We start from the raw sequence: 17908 nt of genomic DNA, 5'->3' as shown, positions 1-17908 counted from the left end.
TAGCTAGATTCCTTACTAGACTTCCCATGAACATTGATGCCATCGCCAACACCTTCACCCCTTTCTGGAGATCCAAAACGGGTTTCAAGGTCAAGTGCATTGGCGATCATATCGTTCTTTTCTCATTTGACAACAAAACAGAAGTGGATCGTATTCTCTCCGCGGAGCCTTGGAGCTTCGACAAGCATATCATGGTTCTCTCCCGTTACGACAAAGATTCCGCTTTCACAGCATCAGAGCTAACAAAGGTTCCCTTTTGGGTCCAAATATTTGACATCCCGCTGCGCTTCAAACACAGAGAAATTGCGGAACAAATATGTGAACCAATAGGACCAGTCCTACACCCTATCGAAGCGTTGGAGTGTGATGGCAGAAGTTTCATTAAAGTTCGGGTGTTGATGGACATCTCTCAACCTCTTTGCAGGGGTTGACTGATTACCCTGGATGATGGCAAACCTCATTGGGTTTCCTTTAAATATAAGAGGCTTCCCAACCTCTGTTATTGGTGCGGCTGCCTCACTTATGACGACAGAGACTGCGAAACCTAGATCGAAAGCGAGGGCAATCTCAATCCTGTTGACTAGCAATTCGGATCTTGGCTCAGAGCTTCTCCCTTCAACACAACAAGGAAGAAAGTGGTCTCGGTCCTGGGTTTTTTTGCAAAGAAAAAATAGGGCAGCGACAACCCCTCGACCACGACCCAACCTAACTCCATGCCACCGATGGGCGATCAGTCTACCTCAATTCCCACTTCTCCTCCCCCGAGGTCATTAAATGTGAATACCAAGAATCGTGGGAGTGTATCTGTCAGCGTATCGGATTACGCTCACCAAGGTATTTTGGACAGCTCCAACGATGTACCTACGCCAAAGTCCTCGAACCACGATGACTTTGAGAAGACGGTTCAAGAGTTAGACAGCGAAATTCACGGGTTCGATAAGGTGACTAAAGAAATTGTGGACTTAAGTACTCATTTATCCTCCACGGACCAGGCCCAATCGGCCCACACAAACCTCCCCTCAGGCCCACCCAGCAAGATGCCCCTAATGCAGCCCATGAAACCCAATCCTTTAAGGGACCAATCTAACATGGACTTGGACCACAATAATCCCAAACCCCATTCAGAGGGTAAGTGGCTGAGAATACAGAGACCTTTTCTCCCCAAACATAGCCATACCCCTGCAAATGTATTAGGTAAGCGCACTCCCCACACTCCTCTAGATTCTCCCATCCCTTACAAATGCAGAGCCTTTCCCAGTGTTGCACAAAATGAAAATTGCCCACCATCGGCGGAGGTTGATCTTCAGCCCCGCCGAGGGAGATGAGTTGGCTCTGCTGGAACGTACGTGGGCTTGGGAACCTGCGCACACTCTGAGAGCTCGAGGTAGTCACTCGAGCACAAGATCTCGCTACCCTGTTCTTGGCCGAAACTTGGGCAAAAGAGGCTAGGCTTCGTTGATTGTGTACCGATTTGAAGTTTGATCACTGTTGGGTTGGTCCAAGTGTGGGGAAGACAGGTTATTTAGTCTTACTTTGGAAGAACTCAGTTCGCGTTGAGGTTGTCTTGTCTTCTCCGAATCACATCGATGCTCTAGTCGGTGTCAAACTTGATGAACAGTGGAGATTCACCGGGGTGTATGGCTTCCCAAATTCGGCCAGGAAACATGAAACCTGGTCTCTTATCCGTAGCCTTCACCTTCGGTTCACTCTCTCTTGGTTGTGTGCTGGGGATTTTAACGAGCTTATTTGGTCTCACAAAAAACTCGGCCTTGGTCCCAGACAAGATTACTTGATGAAAGAGTTTCACGATGTCTTAGATGAGTGCGGTTTTATGGATCTTGGTTATGTTGGAGATAAGTTCACGTGGAGGGGTAAACGAGCTGGTGGGTTGGTTCTAGAAAGACTCGATAGGGCGGTAGCCACTAATGGCTGGGTCGCTTGCTTCTCAGGCTTCAAGGTTCAACACCTCCACACCCACTCCTCTGATCATAAGGCCATTCTAATCAATCCGGAAGGTATTATTCCACGCCCAAATCGCCCCTTCAAATTTGAGCAAATATGGCTTAGGGAGGGCGGGTGCAGTGATACAATGAACAAGGCGTGGGGGTCAACCTCTCAGAATGCCAATATGCTTCTGGTTGCTGGAAATATTCAAGTTTGTGGGGAAAAACTCACAACATGGAGCCTCCAGTCTTTTGGTAGTATTAAGTGTCAAATTGAAAAGAAAGGCAAACTTCTTGCCAAAATCAAAATTGAGGCAGCCAACAGGAAGGTTGATTATGAATTGGTTAAAACTTTAAGAGCGGAAGTTAACGACCTTCTTGATAAGGAGAGCCAAATGTGGCAACAACGGTCGAGGGCCCTTTTCCTTAAGTGTGGTGATCATAACACAAGTTATTTTCACAATAAGGCCTCCCACAGATTTCGGAGAAACAGGATTGCTGGCTTGCGGAAAGCTTCTAATTTATGGTGCACTGAGGACAACCTGATCAGAAATATTTCTTGTGAGAATGACCAATCCCTGTTCACCTCATCCCAGCCGCTGGATTTCTCTGTGATTCTAGAGGCAGTTAAACCTTCAGTTACTGATGATATGAATGCTCAGATTCTCAGGCCTTTTCTCAGGGAAGAGGTGGAAGAGGTTGTAAAGCAGATGGAACCCACTACTGCCTCGTGCCCTGACGATATGCCTCCCTTGTTCTATCAATCCTTTTGGTCTCTTATTGGTGAGGATATTATCTCTGCGGTGCTTGATTGTTTGAATAACTGTAAAATTCCTAATGAAATTAATTTTACCAATATCACCTTGATTCCTAAGGTCAAATCCCCTGAGCTTATCACTGATTTTAGGCCGATTAGACTATGTAATGTTGTGTATAAAATAGTTTCAAAAGTCCTTGCCAATAGACTTAGAGATGTGCTTCCCTCGGTAATTTCAGAGAACCAGAGTGCCTTTTAGGCCGGTAGGGTCATCATTGACAATATTCTAATGGCATTCGAAACACTACATTACATGAACACATCACCAATTCGGCAAATCTGGCTTCATGGCCCTGAAGCTTGACATGAGTAAGGCCTATGATCGGGTTGAGTGGGCATATCTAGAGGCTATTATGAGGAGAATGGGTTTTACAGAGAGGTTGGTTGCTCTTATCATGGAGTGCATTACAACTGTCAGCTACTCTGTTCTTATTAATGGTGAATCTTCCCAAGTCATCCACCCCTCAAGAGGCCTCCGCCTGGGCAACCCATTGTCCCCATATTTGTTTCTCATATGTTCTGAGGGCCTTCACAGCCTACTACAGCAAGCGGCTGACTCCAAGCAGATCCGGGGTGTGTCCATTTGCAAAAGGGGCCTTCGGCTGACTCATCTTTTTTTCGCTGAGGATAGCTTGATATTCTGTAGAGCCTCTCTTAATGAATGTCTTAGAATTCAAGCTTTGCTAGTCTGTTATGAGAAGGCCTCGGGCCAGCAGCTGAATCGAAACAAAACGGGTCTATTTTTTAGCAAATCTACCCCTCCCCTCTTGCTTGATCAGATCAAAGAGGCTTTGGGGGTTCAAGAGATCAAACAATATGAAAATTACCTGGGCCTTCCCTCTCTAGTTGGTAGAAAGAATAAGGCAAGTCTTCTTTACATCAAGAACAGGGTCGAGGCTAAGCTTCAAGGATGGAAAGAACAGCTTCTTTCCTAAGCGGGTCGTGAAATGCTCCTCACAGTGGTCATTCAGGCAATTCCCACCTTTGCCATGAGCTGTTTCAAGCTCCCTGCTACCCTGTGCAATGAGATTGAGGCCTTGATCAGGAAATTTTGGTGGGGTCAAAGGGGTAACTAGCGAAAGATCCATTGGACCAAGTGGAGCTCTTTATGTCACCCAAAAAGCTTAGGAGGTATGGGCTTCAAAGAACTCTAGCAATTTAATGACGCCATGCTAGCAAAACAGGTATGGCGGCTAATGAACAACAAGGCTTCTCTGTTTTATAGGTTCTTTGAAGCCAAATTCTTTCCTAACGTCTCCATTCTTGGAAGAGCGTCTTAAAGGGCAGAGAGGTGATCAAAAAAGATGCGCAATGGCGGGAAGGAAATGGCTCTCTGATTCGAATTTACCATGATAATTGTCTGTCGGACCCCTTTGTTAAAAGAGTGGTGTCTCCAAGGGACTTTCTTGGCAGTGATGCCCGTGTCTCTGTGCTAATTGATAGGGATCAGTGCAGCTGGATGACTGAAACAATTGACAACATTTTCCTACCACACGAAGCGGCTAGAGTCCTATCAATCCCGCTTAGCATTAGGGATTGCGAGGATCAGATTTTTTGGCCACACACCCCGGATGGCGCTTATTCTGTCAAGACTACGTATAAAAGTCTCATGGAGGAAGTGTTGAATGGGGAACCTTCAACCTCGGATTTGTCACTGACCAAGCGCCTTTGGAAGGGGGTTTGGAGGCTACAAGTCCCCAACAGGATCAAAACTCTCTTATGGAGGGCCGGGTTTGATTCTCTGCCCTCAAAAGCGAACCTTAAAAAGAGGAAAATTTTAAATGAAGACCTCTGCCCAGGGTGTAAGCTCAAGAGTGAGTCCACATTCCATGCTCTTTGGTCGTGCACAGAGCACTCTCCAATTTGGGATACCAAATTCGCATGGCTGAGGAGGGAAACTAGAAATTGCGAGTCAATGTTGGAAGTCATCTAGTGCTGTCAAGATCACGGTGGTCACTTGGATTTGCTGGCTATGATTGTGTCACTGCTTTGGACGCGAAGGAACAAGCTGCGGGTTGGAGAAAGTGTGGCCCCCTTGGCTAAAGTCAATGCCTTAGCCTTGGAAAACCTTCAGGAGCACCAAAGGGCTGTAACACTCCCTCTTCCAACTCCGAATCTAGCAACTACAACCAGGTGGTCACCTCCTCCAATGGGTTGGGTAAAAATCAATTTTGATGGGGCAACATTCGAAGAAAAGAATTTAGTCGGTTTGGGTGGTATTATTCGTAACGACAGAGGTCTAGTCATGGCTGCCTTTACACAAACTATTCCACTGCCTACATCAGTAGAGATGGTGGAAGTGTTGGCAGCGCACAGCGCCATTAGTCTTGCGCAAGAACTTAGGCTGAACCAGGTGCAAGTTGAAGGTGACTCGGCTATCATTATCAAGGCTCTATCCAAGGGTGGTATGGGATCCTCAAGTTTTGGGCATATTATCAAGGACATTATCTCTCTTTCCTCTACCTTTCAGTGTGTTTCTTTTTGTCATACCCGTATGTAAGGAAATAGGGTAGCGCATTGTTTAGCTAGATCAGCATGTAAGTTTTCCTCTTTCCAGGTTTGGATGGAGGAGACTCCCCCTGAGATTAACTCTATGTACTCTTCTGAAATTTCTTAATGAATTATCTCTTCCCCCCTCTTCTGGGGTGGCTTCTCAAAAAAAAAAAACACACACACACACACACACACACATACATATATATATATATATATATATATATATATATATATATATATATAATTTCCCTAGTTAGAATTTGATTAGTTTTAAGTTACTATTTTGTATTATTATATTTAATTGTTGATTTTATTGCACTATAAAGTTTTTAATATCCTCTGTATAGCCATCTCTATTTTATTTCTTACTCCTCTTTACCACCTTTTTACTTTCTAAATAATAGTTATTAATTGACGTTTGATTTCATTTCTTTTTTTCTTCCTTCATTTATTCTTTATTACTTTGTTTGTTCCCTTACTAGTTGTAAATGTTATGGTTATCAATAAGAAATAGATATCATGGATGGCTTAAATAGTTATAGATGTAGTTACGTTAGTGGTATGTTAAAGAGTTTTTTTTTTTTTTTTTTTTCCTTCTGAATTTTCAAGGAAATATGAAAGACATTTCTCTAGTTTGGTCTCAATCAATTAAGATATCTATAATATATTAACGGAAGTAATAATGAGCTTTAAATTTTTTTAATTTATGAAGTGGTTAGGTTAGTGGTATGTCAAAGGTTTTATAAAAAAAATTTACAAATAATTCCAAGGAAATGTAAAAGGCCTTTTTTTGAAAAAGGAAATTGTGACTTTTTTAATTGTACAAATATGATTGTTTTAATCACCTTGTTTATAGATTTCATTAAGTTATAAACATCTAAATTAAAGTAGATGAGTATATAAATGCAAAAATATATGTAAAGTTACAACTGCACAAGATAAATATGTATAGATATATATATTTTTTGATTATTCATGAATCATTATTTCATTGTTTACTTATAAATATCTAAATTAAAATTTTATTTTGGAAAAAAATCTAAATTAAAATAGATGAATGTGTAAAACATTTTTAGTAGATTGTAATATAAAACATTTTTTTTCTCAATATTTTATGTAACTTTTCCCATAAGATCAATATTGTTGGTATCCTTTAAAGATGATACATAATATTTCTGAGAAGAAGATTAAGAAAAAACAGAGACTATGCTAACACATAATATAAAATTATTAAGTTTGCGTGATTTAAATATGTGGCCAAAAAAATTACAATTTATCTATGATAAAAGTTTTTATCTAAACGATTTACAGTAGTTCATATTTTTTTAGACTTAATTCAAAAAGTTCATTCTCAATAGCCTTTTTAAGTCTACAAATTGCTCAATCTATGGGCCTAGTCACATTCAAAGGGTACTATCTAAATTATAAATTATATGAACCTTTATCACACAAATATATTGATTCCCCCAACGTATGGTAAAGGAAGGTAGGTTTGTGTCTAGCCATTTTCTTGATTTGTGCTGCATAATTTAACACTATGGAGAATGTGACTTGATCTAAATGTTGAATAAAATAAGATGAGAGGAAAAATGAGTAAAAATAAACTATATAGCAATAAACATCAAATTATCCAAGTCATTCTATGTAATATAATAACATTATATTATTATATACTATATGCATAATGCAGTAGGATAATATTTAATCAAAGAAAATATAAAAGATAATAACTTAAAACACAAAAATAAATTGCATCAACCCAAAGTAGAATTCTAATTAACATAAAAATTCATCAACCTAAAGAATTGATGCAATGAAAAAAAAAATCAAACAAAAAATGAAAAAATTGAGAGAGAGAGAGAGAGAGAGAGAGAGAGAGAGAAGCAACTTTTTTTGTGTGAAAAAACTATGCATAGAATGAGAAGGAAAATGTCAAATTTATAATAAGATGTTGAGAATAAGGAGGGTAAAAAAAAAAGGAAGACAAAAAGGTAGAGAAAGAATGATTTTAAGGTAGAAAGTAGTGGGGAGATGAAGAGGTAATAGGGAGGGAGAGTTTTGGAAAATTAATAACAAAAAAATGGTTGAAAGATATTTTAATTTTTAAATAATGGAGCTTTTAAGTCACCTTAAATGAGAAAATGTTTAAATATATATATATATATATATAACAAAAATTGGAAAAAGAAAATGATGACATGACTGCTAATGTGACTTAATGTGAGCGTAGCAACATTAAATGCTACGCTTCAACTTTTAGTAATATATAGATGAGTAATGATGTTTTTCATTTATTCTCTCTCTCTTGATTGGTAAATTTACACACGCACCATTGGGTTAGAACTCATTGGCTACGTGTTTTTAACTTTTGGGACTTGAGAAATTTCATGAATAACTCCTTTGCTACAAGAGCAGTGAATCACTGTAGTTCTATCTAATTCACTCTCTGTTTTAAGATGATTAGTTCTCAACAAAAAAATTGGTATTCTTCTTAATTTCAGTTATTATTGTAACATTATCTTTCAAATACATACCTTTGCTTTTTAATCCAAAGCTTGATGGGACTAGTCATGTAAAAGGGAACAGGACAAAAACTCTTCTTATTCATAAATGATTCTTGCTGCTGTATGACCTTTGCTTCCTTTTTATTTTTTATTTTATTAGAATTATTTTAATTCTATTTTATATGGTTTTATAATATTTGTCTTTTTCATATTACAAGCAATGGTAGGGAATGTAAAATTTTGTGTCTGTTTGGTGTATAACATTTTGGAATATTAGTCTACTAGTTTGGATCATCTAATGCCGGATGCAAATCTACAGGATACCTAATTTAAGATTTAACATAATGTATTTTATGTTTCTTCTTCCCATCGTTAATTTCATCAATATTCATCTCCAAATAAAAATCATCAATATTGTAACTCATAAATTACTCGATAAATTTATTTGATTCTTGTCATTGGATGAATTCTGCTCTGATGCATACTGTTATTTGTTTGTTGAGGAGCAACAAATAAGATGCTCACGTTGACTGCAAATACTGTTGCCACCCATACATGATGACCACTTTCATGAAATCTAGCTGTTTAAGTACATGATATGGTTCCTTGGTTGCTAAAGGTGCAAAATAGAGGGCTTTTTTTGGTTTTTAAACCCAAAGTCAAAGATGATATAACAAATGAATAGGAAATATGAGTTAGATTTTTCTTAGATATAGCAGGTAGAACCCCTAAATTAGTTTGATTTAAGTTCTCATTACCAAATCAAGTTGAATCCCAACTGAAGGTGGTGGTTTACTTTATTATCACTTTTAAGGAATTCATACTTTGGTCCCCCGTATATTATGAAGATGAAGATTAGAGTGCGAGAGATAGAGAGACAGAATATTTACGTTTAATTTATTTCATCATTCCTTTTTGTGTCACTATTTGGACTGGAAATGTTTATTATCTTTAAAAAAATTTGAAGAAAGAACTTCCTTCATATCTTACTATATGTACAAGTGCATTCTTTGGAGTTCTATTTTATTGGATATTTTGAAGAGAGCTTTTAGGTCTTGATTTTGACAAAGCTACTTAACTGTTTTGTGTATGCAGTGAAAATAGAGGGTCAATGCATGGGGCATAATATGCATACTAGATCTAATCTTGTGAAAGTTTTCATGTCATTTCAGGACTTCAATGGAAAAAGGAGGTCACTTAAGATTGATGAACCTGGATGGCAAGGTATTGGTGCCCAATTTTTTACTATTAATAATAGAAGACGTATCTTGCATTCTAGCCATACGCAGTCTGCTTCTGATATATGTCATTTCGCTTGGTGAGTTTATTCTTTCATATCCCCAATTACTTGTTATCTATGTCTTTCGTGTCTCATGGTGTTGTACATTTATCTCGTCTAATATAAATTATGTGTTCAACGTAAATTCTACAGATTTTACATTTGTTAGAATGTGAAAATAGTGAGCAGTAAATGTTATCTTTAATTCCTTGTTACCTTTACATCATGATTTGGCATTTTCTAACATGCATCAGTAATACTTTGACCTTTTGCATGAAGGTAATGACCCTTACAGCCCTTTTAAGGTTAGCCAAAGTTTCAGAAATTTTTAGGGATTTTCATGTGCTTGAAATTTTAAATTTCAGTCTCACTTAAGAGTTGTCTTAGAATCAGTTACTAAACAGCTGGTTTGGAAATTTTCTGAACAGGTGTCTTGATACATTCAATGGTAGAACTTATCTGTGACTTTAGGATTATGCTACTGCATCTTTTTTTTCTTTTTTTTGCAATCAGGTTATGTTATGCATCACCCTCTGATGAAAAGCAAAGAACAACAATTAGAAAATCCTGATAAATGTATTCAGATTATAATGAAGTTATGGAACATGCATCTACAAACACATTAAGTCAATTCATTTTGTATTTTTTTCCTTCATAGATGCTTGCATATTGAGGTTAGGAAACAAGGGATTCTATGGATTCTTGATATTGCTCTTTTTTTGGGTTAAAACCTTTGTCTCTGCCTCTCTGGTTTCTTCTGCAGAATGCAAGATCCGCTGCTGAGCAAACTCAAACTGTTACACGCATGGCTTCAACAATTACTCACATTCCTAGTAATAGCTATTTCCGTGTATCAATCATTAGTCAAACTACATTTAGTATTAAAGGTATTGCTTTAGCTTGCCAGACCCAGAACTGCCTGCCTTATGTCATTGGTGGGTGTGAGTAGCTAGCGTGCAATGGCATAGCAATACCCTGTATCATTGGTTGCTCTGAATTCATTAAGTCCAACTTCTAAAGTTGTCTCCTTTTCTGCTTTTTTATTTGCTAAAATGGAGTTTTGGTAATCGTCATAGATATTTTTCTTGGCTCCTTGGTATAAATGTTGCTTCAAGGATCCTTTGTGGGATTCATCAAATGGTAGTTGTATTGCTCTGTTGAGTTTAATAAATGCCAGATGAGTTCTTTTTGAAGTTGGATTAGTTTTAGGAACCAAGTCATAATTTGGCCAGTCCTTGGCAACCAATGTCCGTTGTCAATTGATTAATCAAAGCATTGTATTTCCTCCTTTGTGTAATCCTTTTTATGGGTTTATGGTATGGGGTGGTTACATACATTTTCACTTGTTGATACATATAAATGCATGTTGACTTTTGTTTTCTTTCTGAAATTCTGTGAGATTCGATATTTATAATGGTTAAACTGAAATTTCGGGGAAGGGTTTGCCACAAGATGGTGGGTATGGGTTACAACCCAGAGGCGACTGCCAAGTAAATTAATTCTTTAAAAATAAGGAAAGTGAGATGCCTTATAGTTACAGGGGGAGAAAATGAAAGAATGATCGGAACTTTATCATTAGTAATAGTCCCTCCAGAAACTCTATATATATATAACAGCTTATTTAACTGGTACAGTCAACGTTCTTTGTATGGATTGGGGAATGTCCTCAATTGCTTTTGTTCAGATCTGGAAATACCAGAGACAGAAGACTCTTTTATCAGTCAAGCAAGATAGTATCTAAAAACCTTGGCATACATACAATGTAGTCAAATTTTGTTCCATATTTCTAATGTGAAATTTTCCAAATTTCTTTTGTGGGAGAGAAGAAATCAATATAGGTGATCAGAACTTTTAATTTTCTGTTATGCTAGTTGCTCTAAACATTCGCTATGTTCATTTCTCCTAAACTTGAATTTCTTTTATTTATTATTTATTTTTTTGCCTATTTACGTCATTGGGATTCTCATAAGAATTAAGCTCATGATCCCCCTTCATGACATCCTTTAAATGCAATCTGTGATACTATTGAAAATTGTAGCTTGTGACATGCCATATAAATTTAATATAGGAATTCATATTCAACAGATTTTGTGATTGTTCATTTGTTTTGTCTTATATTTTTCTCAAGGTTGCAATAGAAAAAATATGATGGACTGGAAGATAAAGAGAGCAGAAGTTTGTTTGGATGATTTAAAACACTCTCATTTACTTGTGTCACCAACTTCACAAGGGAGATCAGGCAGTGTAAGATGGAGGAATTGTCTTTGCTTGCCAACAACACATGTGAGGTCCTTCCGTTGTCGACACCATTGGAATTCTATCCTGCTCCATGGAGGTTCCATTGGTTCCAACCTCTCTGCATTGACTGTTAAATAGGAACCCATCAGTGGCTCACTCCAACCTCAGTTGCTCTCTATTTAACATGGAGATTAAACCAATGGCACAGTGATTTTATATTCATAATTCTCCTATTTTTTACTATGCGAATTTCTTTCATTACTGTTAATGTTGATTTGACTTTGTATGAAAATCAGTGTCTTAATACTATTATAATGCAATATATATTCTATGATACCCTGCAATCCAGTTGCGTTGACACTTTCATGGCTAAGAGCATAAAGGAAAACATCCAAAATCATTTGGTAAATACATGCATAGAAACTTTCAGCCGTCAAGATGTTCACTGTGATCAGTAAATTTTTAGCAGAACTAATACTTTTACGTTTCACATATTTGGGTAAGGACAACAGATAAATTTCATTCAATACCCTTTAGTGGCAATGACAAGTTAATTTATGAACTCACACATTGACAAGCTTTGAGAAAGAAACAAGGAAGATATAGTTTATAAACCTCTAGGATTTGCAATGTGAAGTTAGGATTTCCTTGCGAAAAAGTTAGGTTGTCAGATTTTAAAGCTCTTTTTTGGAGACACTCATCATTAACTGAATCCACAGCGATTTATACTAATTGAACTTATTTTGAGTTTATTAGTTTGAAGTGGACTAACGTTTTTATCACTGTGAATGGCATATATGGTAAAAAATTTCTTGTTTGTTTTTTGAGATGAATGAGATAATTTTTTTGAAACAAGATCACAGTACGAGAGGTTCAAAATAAGCAGCACAAGCTGAATAAACTGAGCAAACTAACAATACCTACCAAACATCAAAGCTAAACCTGCAAGGCTGCAACAAACTAGGCAGCAACAGAGAAAACTACTCAAAACAGAAAAGACAACACCAGATTGGTATGACATTTTAGTCTTTAAAGATAGTTGAGGATATTTCCCAATCGGAAAAAATAATCCTGTTCATAACAGTTTTCTAATTTCTTCTTTGGATGAATATAGAAAACATACACATACGATTTACTCTTTCACAAATTATAAGCAAATGTCTTTTCTGTAATTGTGATTGTCCTTAGTAACTTTACAAATTTAATCTCGTACAAGCCCATCAGGGCACCTTTGTAAATTGCATTTTCCTTGAGAAAGCGTGTGAAAGCTTTTATCTTTTATTCATAGCAGATTATTGGACAGTGCTCTAATGTTAGGGGGAATGCTTACACATTGTTGGTAGCTATGGACAAAACCGATTGGTTACTAGGAGTGAATGTACTAATAAACTTCTGCCAATGAGTTTCAACTTGCTATAGACTTTTTAAACTAAGTTCTTTATCAGCTAAATTAATCAAAACTAATCTTACATTATTAGATTCCATAAAGTTCCTTTACTGATATCAACTGGTGATCCTGCTGTCTGTTAATTAAAATAATCAAGTTATGACCTAGATGCTCTCCTCTTTTTTCTTCCTTTCTAAAGTGCCCCCAATGCTTCATTTTGTATGGTTGCCCCTCCCCCCCCCCCCCCCCCCCCCTGCCCTCCCCCAAAAAGAAAAAAGAAAAAAAGAAGTGGCTCATGATTCTAACATCATAACAAGATCACACTGTGAATAAGGCAAAAACAAATTCTAGTTCAATTATTATTATTATTATTTATGAATGAGTTAAATTTACTGAAACAAGATCACAGTGTCAGTACAAGAAGTTTCGTTCAGAAAATTCTGAAACAACAAAGTCTTTTAGGGGAAATATAGTCTAACCTCCAAGTTAGGATTCCTACCAAAAATCAGGACTTAAGATGTCAAAATCTTTTGTGGGAGACATTCATCAGTAACTAAATTCATAATGTTTAATACTAATTGAACCTTTTTCAATTTTGTTGTTTAGAAGTGGACTTCATTTTTATCAATATGAATGAATGTTGCATATGGTAAAAAAATATCTAGTTTTTTTTCCTCAGATGAATGAGTAAAATTTCTTGAAGCAAGAAAAACCATACAAGAAGTTCAAAAAGAAGCAACAAAAGCTAAATTTGTACATCAAATTAATAACACCTAACATATGTCAAAACAAAATTTGCAACGAACTAGGCAACAACACTACAGCAGCACAGAAAATTACTCAAAGCCAAAATGGCAGCACCACACCATACTCAACATCTTAGTCTTTAGAAATAGTTGAGGACACTCCATAATCAGAACAAGAAGCCTGTTCGATACAGTTTCTATTTTTTTTTTTTTTCGATGAATAAAGAAAGAAAACATATACATCTAGTTTTTCTTTCACAAATTATACGAAATGTCATTATATAGAATTTTTAGCTATTATATCAAAGCCATTACATGCGGTCATACCAATGAAACACTTTAACCATTCTAAAGACAACAAATACAATTCAACTAAAACATCACTCTCTTGTGTAGCATAAGTTTGATACAGAAAAGATTACAAATTGTAACAATCTTGATACAGAAACAATAACACATTACAACAATATAATGACAAAGGCAACAATGAATGGGAGAAACAACTACTTATGTTTTGGTTGGTTGAGAAAAGAGCAGTATCTTGTTTGATCTGGCTCATGAAAATCCTTGAAACATTGGCATTTGAAGCTAAGCCTACAGTATTAACAAGAGCAATATAAATAAAAACTTAAATGTAATAAAAAAAGAAAAAAAGAAAAAGGTCTATAATGTGTGAAAGGAGGAAATTCAGTCTTACCAACTATAATTCATAGGCAAGTAAAACTTAAGCACTCAATCATCTTTCCTGTCCACAATAAACAAACTTGGTAATGTGAATACTAACATTAGTAAAAGAGTTGTCTACAAATCAGAATTTGAACAATGCTTGTTGTCCAATTATTGCTTCATGCTACTCACAGTGATATCTATAAAATTCTTGATTAGTTTCAAGCTAATTGTCAAAATAGAAGCAATTTATTTGTTAGAAGCAGTAGTATAAGAAAAAGGTAAAAAAAAAGGGAAGGGGAACCATTAAATTTTCAATATGTTTCCAACCGGAAACAATGTTTATGATCATTTTCTGGGTTGAAGCTGGTTAACAAAATGGAGTAGTGGCTTATAAAAAATGGTGCTTGTAATTGTTTGTGTGAAAGACTTTGGTAATTTACAGTAAATTGAATAGTCTAATAATGAATAGGTGGGTGGGCACATACTTGTAATTTTCTGAAAGTGGTGTGGGCACTTCGGTCCTCCACGAATCAACTTCTTAGACACTTTAACAATTCTGAATCACCAAGCTTGTACAATTTGTAGCTTTGTCCACGAATCCAATACCCAAAATTGACAGAGGGAATATGCTTGACTTTCCCAAAATCAGGGCCTTCATCTGGTTGTAGACTAAGAACGAATTCGGTCGGCATTTCTGCAAAAGACAATTCTTTGAGGCTTTTCAGATGGTGGATGCCAGAAGACACCTCCTTCAGCTGTGGGCAATCTCCAATTTCAAGAAATTCAAGAAAAGGCAGGGCACCTTCATCTATTATCAGCCTATTCAATCCTCCCAAATTGAGAAACCTTAGCTCTTTGAGTTTCTGGAAGCTTCTTCCCTCAATATGTAATTGCTCACCTCCGTATCCATCGTAAAGCAAAAGATGCATCAAATTAGGCAGAGCTTGAAGGACCTTCAATGGATCTTCCATTAATTTTGACCAGATTAAAGCAATTCGAACTATACTCTTGAGTTTGGGAATCCATTCTGGCAACTTTTCTAGTCTCCCATGTAGGAAAAGAGTTTGTAGGAGGAGAGGAGGAGAAGGCAGCGATTGCAAATTAAGAAGTTCTTCCTCACTTGTTGCATAAATTTCCAATGATCGAAGGTGGCTCATTTTCTGTATTGCAGTGCATAAATCCATCCCATTCTCTCTCTTCAATTTAGATATCGTCAACCTCCTCAACTGTGCCAAACTTCCCAATTCTGTTATAAGTGTAGCGCTTGTGGCTTCAATAATAAAAAGCTTCTGCAAGGACTCCAAATGCCTAATTCCCTTCGGTATCTTTATTCCACGTCGAGTATCTATATTGAATTTAGTATCTTTGTTACGATTGTAGGCCACAAGATATCGTAGCTTACGAAGCCCACTAATCTCCATTGGAAGTTCAGACACAAGGGAACGTTTCAAATCCAACGTCTCTAGGTTGTGCAATTTACCTATGGACTTTGGAAGGATTTGCACTTTTGTATCTCTTAGGCTTAAATATCTTAGATGAAATAGGTTTCCCACTTCTTTAGGAATGTAATCTATAGGAGCACCTTCACAATCCATTATTTTCATTAACTTGAAGTTTGCAAAACAAGTAGAGAGAAAAGAATTAGGCACCTCATCTACCCCCAAAATGAGAATAGAACGAGTTTGAGAAGTAGTAATATTCTGCAAATGAGTGTTCACATTGTTCTGAATTGAGAGGCGTCGAGCTGATCTCTCAAAATTTGAGTATTTCGACATTGACATCAGATCAAAACTCAATTCCTCTGACCTTGAAAGAATTACCTCGTGTATCATATCATGAACTCGACACTTTCTAATTCTCCCAATAAAATCTTCCTTATCCACTTGAACCAAGCTTATATGAATAAGCTGGTTCAAGTAGTCTTGTGCTACATCTTCCAATATCATCCCTCCCTTTTCTCTTACAAAACCTTCAGCTATCCATAGCCGAGTTAGTCTTGCACAATTAATAGCACAATCCTCTGGAAACATTCCAAAATATAGAAAACATGCCTTGAGGTTGTAAGGAAGATCATGATAACTGAATGATAGAATTCTTCTGAGACTTCTAAGATTGGAATTAATTTCAAACTCTAAGCTAAGACTATCAAAAACTTTGCGCCACTCAGAGACTACCTTGGTTTTGGTTGAAAAAAGGCCACCTATAGCTACAATTGCTAACGGTAACCTACTGCATCTCTCAACTATGTCATGAGAAAACTTAGCAAAATCAAGAGGACATTGCCCCCCTTCACGTTGGAAGGCCTTCTTGCAAAAGAGCTCCAAGGAATTTTTAAATGGTAGAGATGGTAGCTTGTACACATAATAATCTAGAGATTCATTGTTAGAAGGTGCAACATCCTTATTTCGGGTTGTGATTATTATTCTATTGCCTTTGACATTATCTGGGAAAGCACATTTTATATGGTCCCAAAATCCTGTATCCCATATATCATCAAAAATTACTAGATACTTTTGTTCATATAAATAGGTCTTCAATTCTTCAAATAGTGATGGCATTTTCATTATGTCAATTTCCCTAGGAGCAAACTCCCTCCTTGCCTTGTAGAATTGCCTGATCATATCTCTTAATAGCTCATCCATCTTGTATGATTGAGACACAGCGATCCAAGCACGACAATCAAAGTGTGATACCACCTTATTATTGTCGTATACTTTCTTGACAAGAGTGGTCTTCCCAAGGCCACCAATGCCGACCACTGAAAACACCATGCTATTAGATGGTCCTTCTATCAGCCAGTTTATCAATTTATCTCTATGAGACTCAATGCCCACAACCTCAGCTTCCTCAATGAAAAGAGATGCAATTCGAGGATCATTCCATGTGTCACTTACCACATCACTGCTAGATGAGCCTTGTTCTATGGCATTAAAGCCATATCTTTCGCCACTCCTTCTGATGTCTTCGAGTATCTTATTGATACCTTGAATCTCGGAGGCTATCACATGTCGAGCTTTTAGGTTTACGGTAATATGAAAAATCTTTGGAAAGAAATATAAGCATTGCCTTCGCCTGTGAGGTTGTTTTGCAAAATGAAGTAGGTATTTATCAATGATATCTTCCATGTGATAAGCTTCTTCCCTCACTTGTTTTACCCATGTCTTTGCTACATTGCTCTTGTCATCCTTCTCAGCCCTTATATCTGCATCCTTGAGAAAAGACTGAATCATTTCCATTTCACGTCTAATGCTTGTAACTTCTCCATGGACACCCTTAAGCAATTTGGCTTCTTGGACTAACAATAGGATCAATTTTTGTATAACTAGGCTTACTGCACTTTCTGCCATTTTTCTTTCTTTCTTCAATCGCTTGCCATAGTTAAGTGCAAATAAACAAATAAGTTACGAAATTTAATAGAAATTAAATCACATTTAGCTGTAAATGAAGGGGAAAAAATCGTCTTTTTTCACAATTTTACCTTCTAAGCAGGAAGGTCACAGTCCTCGCTCTCCTGAATAACTTTCCATTGGTGCTCACTAGAAGAAAAACCTTGTGCAAGCCCACAGGTGCAGTAGAATCAAAGAATTGTTGCCTCAAGCTAGCAAACTACTTTTATTTCAATAAGTCAATACGAAACACTCAAACACACTACACACGAAAATTATATGTCAAATGATTGTAGTAAGCTAAATGGTCCAGCTCTTCGTATGCTTTGAACTGAAACCCAAATTCTTTGTAATGGGCAAAGAAATGTATATCATTATAAACAGTGGTACTTTCAAGAAATCTCTTCTTTCTCATATTAATTTAGATTTTTTTTTTTTTTTTT

The 17908-nt window shown here is 36.7% G+C and overlaps 3 protein-coding genes and 1 long non-coding RNA gene across 6 annotated transcripts in view; 2 read left to right on the top strand and 2 right to left on the bottom strand.

Annotated features, from left to right (window-relative positions):
• Nucleotides 1-722: 722 nt before the first annotated feature.
• On the top strand, nucleotides 723-2959 carry LOC142638768 (uncharacterized). The gene is made up of 2 exons (XM_075812833.1): nucleotides 723-1128; nucleotides 1518-2959. Exons 1-2 carry the CDS (start codon nucleotides 723-725, stop codon nucleotides 2957-2959), a joined length of 1848 nt encoding a protein of 615 aa, XP_075668948.1.
• Nucleotides 2960-3047: 88 nt separating this feature from the next.
• On the top strand, nucleotides 3048-4693 carry LOC142638766 (uncharacterized). The gene is made up of 2 exons (XM_075812831.1): nucleotides 3048-3623; nucleotides 4031-4693. The coding sequence occupies exons 1-2, from the start codon at nucleotides 3048-3050 to the stop codon at nucleotides 4691-4693; spliced, it is 1239 nt and encodes a 412-aa protein (XP_075668946.1).
• A 6499-nt stretch (nucleotides 4694-11192) lies between these two features.
• Nucleotides 11193-17908, bottom strand: part of LOC142640618 (uncharacterized) — a 35191-nt gene continuing 28475 nt past the window's right edge. Inside the window, exon 3 of the long non-coding RNA XR_012845208.1 lies at nucleotides 11193-11404. This is a non-coding gene — a long non-coding RNA (uncharacterized LOC142640618). The remainder of the gene's footprint in view (nucleotides 11405-17908) is intronic.
• LOC142640613 (disease resistance protein RPM1-like) lies at nucleotides 13589-17426 on the bottom strand. 3 transcript variants are annotated; one of them, XM_075814793.1, is made up of 3 exons: nucleotides 14565-17426; nucleotides 14108-14173; nucleotides 13589-14004 (listed from the first exon to the last, which is right to left on the bottom strand). In XM_075814793.1, the coding sequence occupies exon 1, from the start codon at nucleotides 17424-17426 to the stop codon at nucleotides 14610-14612; it is 2817 nt and encodes a 938-aa protein (XP_075670908.1). In that variant the 3' UTR covers nucleotides 13589-14004; nucleotides 14108-14173; nucleotides 14565-14609. The 3 variants fall into 3 exon arrangements, with proteins under 3 accessions (XP_075670908.1, XP_075670907.1, XP_075670909.1); XM_075814792.1 differs by having other exon boundaries at nucleotides 14108-14155; XM_075814794.1 differs by having other exon boundaries at nucleotides 14108-14158; nucleotides 14578-17426.

Source organism: Castanea sativa, chromosome 6 (genome assembly GCF_040712315.1).
Source record: "Castanea sativa cultivar Marrone di Chiusa Pesio chromosome 6, ASM4071231v1".
NCBI classification, from domain to species: Eukaryota; Viridiplantae; Streptophyta; class Magnoliopsida; order Fagales; family Fagaceae; genus Castanea; species Castanea sativa.
The sequence above is the reverse complement of the archived record's forward strand: the minus strand, read 5'-3'. Positions and strand labels throughout refer to the sequence as shown.